The sequence below is a fragment of the Myotis davidii genome, unplaced genomic scaffold (assembly GCF_000327345.1).
Source record: "Myotis davidii unplaced genomic scaffold, ASM32734v1 scaffold2152, whole genome shotgun sequence".
Lineage (NCBI taxonomy): Eukaryota > Metazoa > Chordata > Mammalia > Chiroptera > Vespertilionidae > Myotis > Myotis davidii.
Genome location: NW_006283542.1, coordinates 154,263 through 156,569, shown reverse-complemented (window position 1 = coordinate 156,569; position 2,307 = coordinate 154,263). Strand labels below are relative to the sequence as shown.

Here is a 2,307-nt window from a genome sequence, read left to right as displayed (position 1 = left end):
GGACATAACTAAAGCATAGCGAATAATCAAAACAATATGTAATTACATATGTGTTTTCCGATGGTCTTAGGCAACCCCTGTGAAAGGGTCGTTCTACCCCCAAAGGGGTCGCGACCCACAGGTTGAGAACCGCTGTGCTAGGTAGAGCAGCTCCCAGAATTCAAGAGAAACATACTCACCACTTACTAGATGACCCGTCTGGAATGAAAGGATATGAGGCAGGAGCAGCCAGGTGGGAGGGCCAGGCACAGGGGAAGGCTCGGAGTTTCACGCCCTCTCCTGTCGCCACTCTCCCCAAATTTCCACGCGCTCACCAACCCCAAAGAAGCTCTCCCTCCCCCCCACACTCCCCCCACACACTTTCGGGTGCTTATGGAGCCTTCATTACATAGGCCTGATTGACTAAAGTCTTGGCCATTGGCGATTGCACTTCCCGCTTTGGGAAGTCAGGGTCTGGGCCTGCAAATCCAAGCCTGACTGGTTTCCCTGGCAACCAGCCACCATCCTGAGGTGCTTTCATTAACCTAAACCCAGGTGCAGGAGCAAAGGGCTCGCTATGAATATCAAGATGCCTTTGTTACTCTCGTTGCTTAGAAATCTGAAGACTTTCAGGAGCTCTGTGCCAGGAATGGGGACCAAGACCAAATATCTATACAATATACAGTATAAATCACCATAGCAAAGGGACCTACCCTTCTTTTTTTAAAAAAATATATTTTTATTGATTTCAGAGAGGAAGGGAGAGAGAGAGATAGAAACATCAATGATGAGAGAATCATTGAACAGTTGCTTCCTGCACACCCCCTACTGGGGATCCGGCCCACAACCCAGGCATGTGCCCTGACAAGGAATCAAACCTTGACCGCCCAGTTCATAGGTCAACGCTCAACCACTGAGCCACCCCGGCCTGGCAGGGACCGACCCTTCTTACCCACCCATTTCCTTGGTTGCCTAGTGTCGGGTGATTCAACCCTCCTCCCCTGCCTGCCGCAGTCATCGGTCGGCAGGGACCCTTGGCCCAGAGCGAGGCCCCCGCCCGCCTGGAGCTGGTGCTGTGTCTTTTCAGATCCCCCGGAGAACCTGACCGTGACTGTCTCCCGAGCTAATGGGACAGGTAGGAGAGGAGGACAGAGGCCTCTCAGCGCCCAGTGGCGGGGGGTGGGGTGCGGGCATCTGGGGTGTGCGCCTGCGAAGGGTCCGGATGCCCTCAGCTGTGTGTCTGTCCTGCCCCTTCTCTCCCCTAGTCCTGGAGACGCTGGGGAACGGCGCGTCCCTCCCGGTCCTGGAGGGCCAGAGCCTGCGCCTGCTCTGTGTCACCCACAGCAACCCCCCAGCCTCGCTGAGCTGGGCCCGCGGGCCACACACCCTGAGCCCCTCCCAGCCCTCAGACCCCGGGGTCCTGGAGCTGCCTGGGGTACGAACGGAGCACGAAGGCGAATTCATTTGCCATGCTCAGAACCCGCTGGGCAATCTCAGCGTCTCGCTGCGCCTCTCTGTGCACTGTGAGTGGCGGATGGGGCACCTGGGGGCAGGACACCGGGGTCCTGGGAGGACAGAGGCACCTCTGACCCGTCCCCTCGCCCCCCCACAGACCCCCCGCAGCTGCTGGGACCCTCTGCTCCTGGGGAGGACCAGGGTCTGCTCTGCAGCTGCTCCGGGCCCCTCCCTGCGCTGGCGGCTGGGGGCGGGGCTGCTGGAGGGGAACCATGGCAACGCGTCCCACGTGGTCACCTCCAGCTCAGAGGGGCCCTGGACCAACAGCTCCCTGAGCCTCAAGGAGGGGCTCAGCCCTGACCTCAGACTCAGCTGCGAGGCCCGGAATGTGCACGGGGCCCAGAGCGCCTCTGTCCTGCTGCTGCCAGATCAGGGCCCTGGAGGTGGGGCCTGGGTGGCGGGGGACAGGGGGTAGGAAGGGGGGGTCAGGGGCGGGGTCCTGTGGTTGGAGCTGGAGCTGAGGAGGGGAAGGGGGCTCCGAGGGGGAAGGTGCAAAGCCTGGGCCTGGGGTTTGAAAGAAAAGGAGCAGAAGGGGTTGCAGGTGAGGAATGGGAGCTGGAGGCCCGAGAACCGGGGGCGGAGGGCGGGTGGAAGGACCCGCGTGGGGGTGGGAGCGGCTCCGGGACGGCTGACCGTTTCCACGCACAGAAGAGAAGGACCTCATCGCGAAGGGCTTCTCTAAAGGAGTAGCTCTGGGCACCGGCGTCACCATCCTCCTCGCCCTCGGCCTCTGCCTGTGCCTCATCCTGGCCGTGTGAGTTAGGAGCGGGAGAGGGGGTGCGGGGACCCGGGCGGGAGGCGCCGCACACCGAG

At 61.2% G+C, this 2,307-nt stretch overlaps 1 protein-coding gene across 1 annotated transcript in view; it reads left to right on the top strand.

The window, feature by feature from the left end:
* Positions 1-2,307, top strand: part of LOC102758587 (sialic acid-binding Ig-like lectin 10) — an 8,459-nt gene that overhangs the window by 3,388 nt on the left and 2,764 nt on the right. The window contains 5 exon segments of the mRNA XM_015564414.1: positions 1,067-1,114; positions 1,245-1,502; positions 1,592-1,652; positions 1,654-1,868; positions 2,143-2,248. Coding sequence (XP_015419900.1) covers positions 1,067-1,114; positions 1,245-1,502; positions 1,592-1,652; positions 1,654-1,868; positions 2,143-2,248 — 688 coding nt within the window.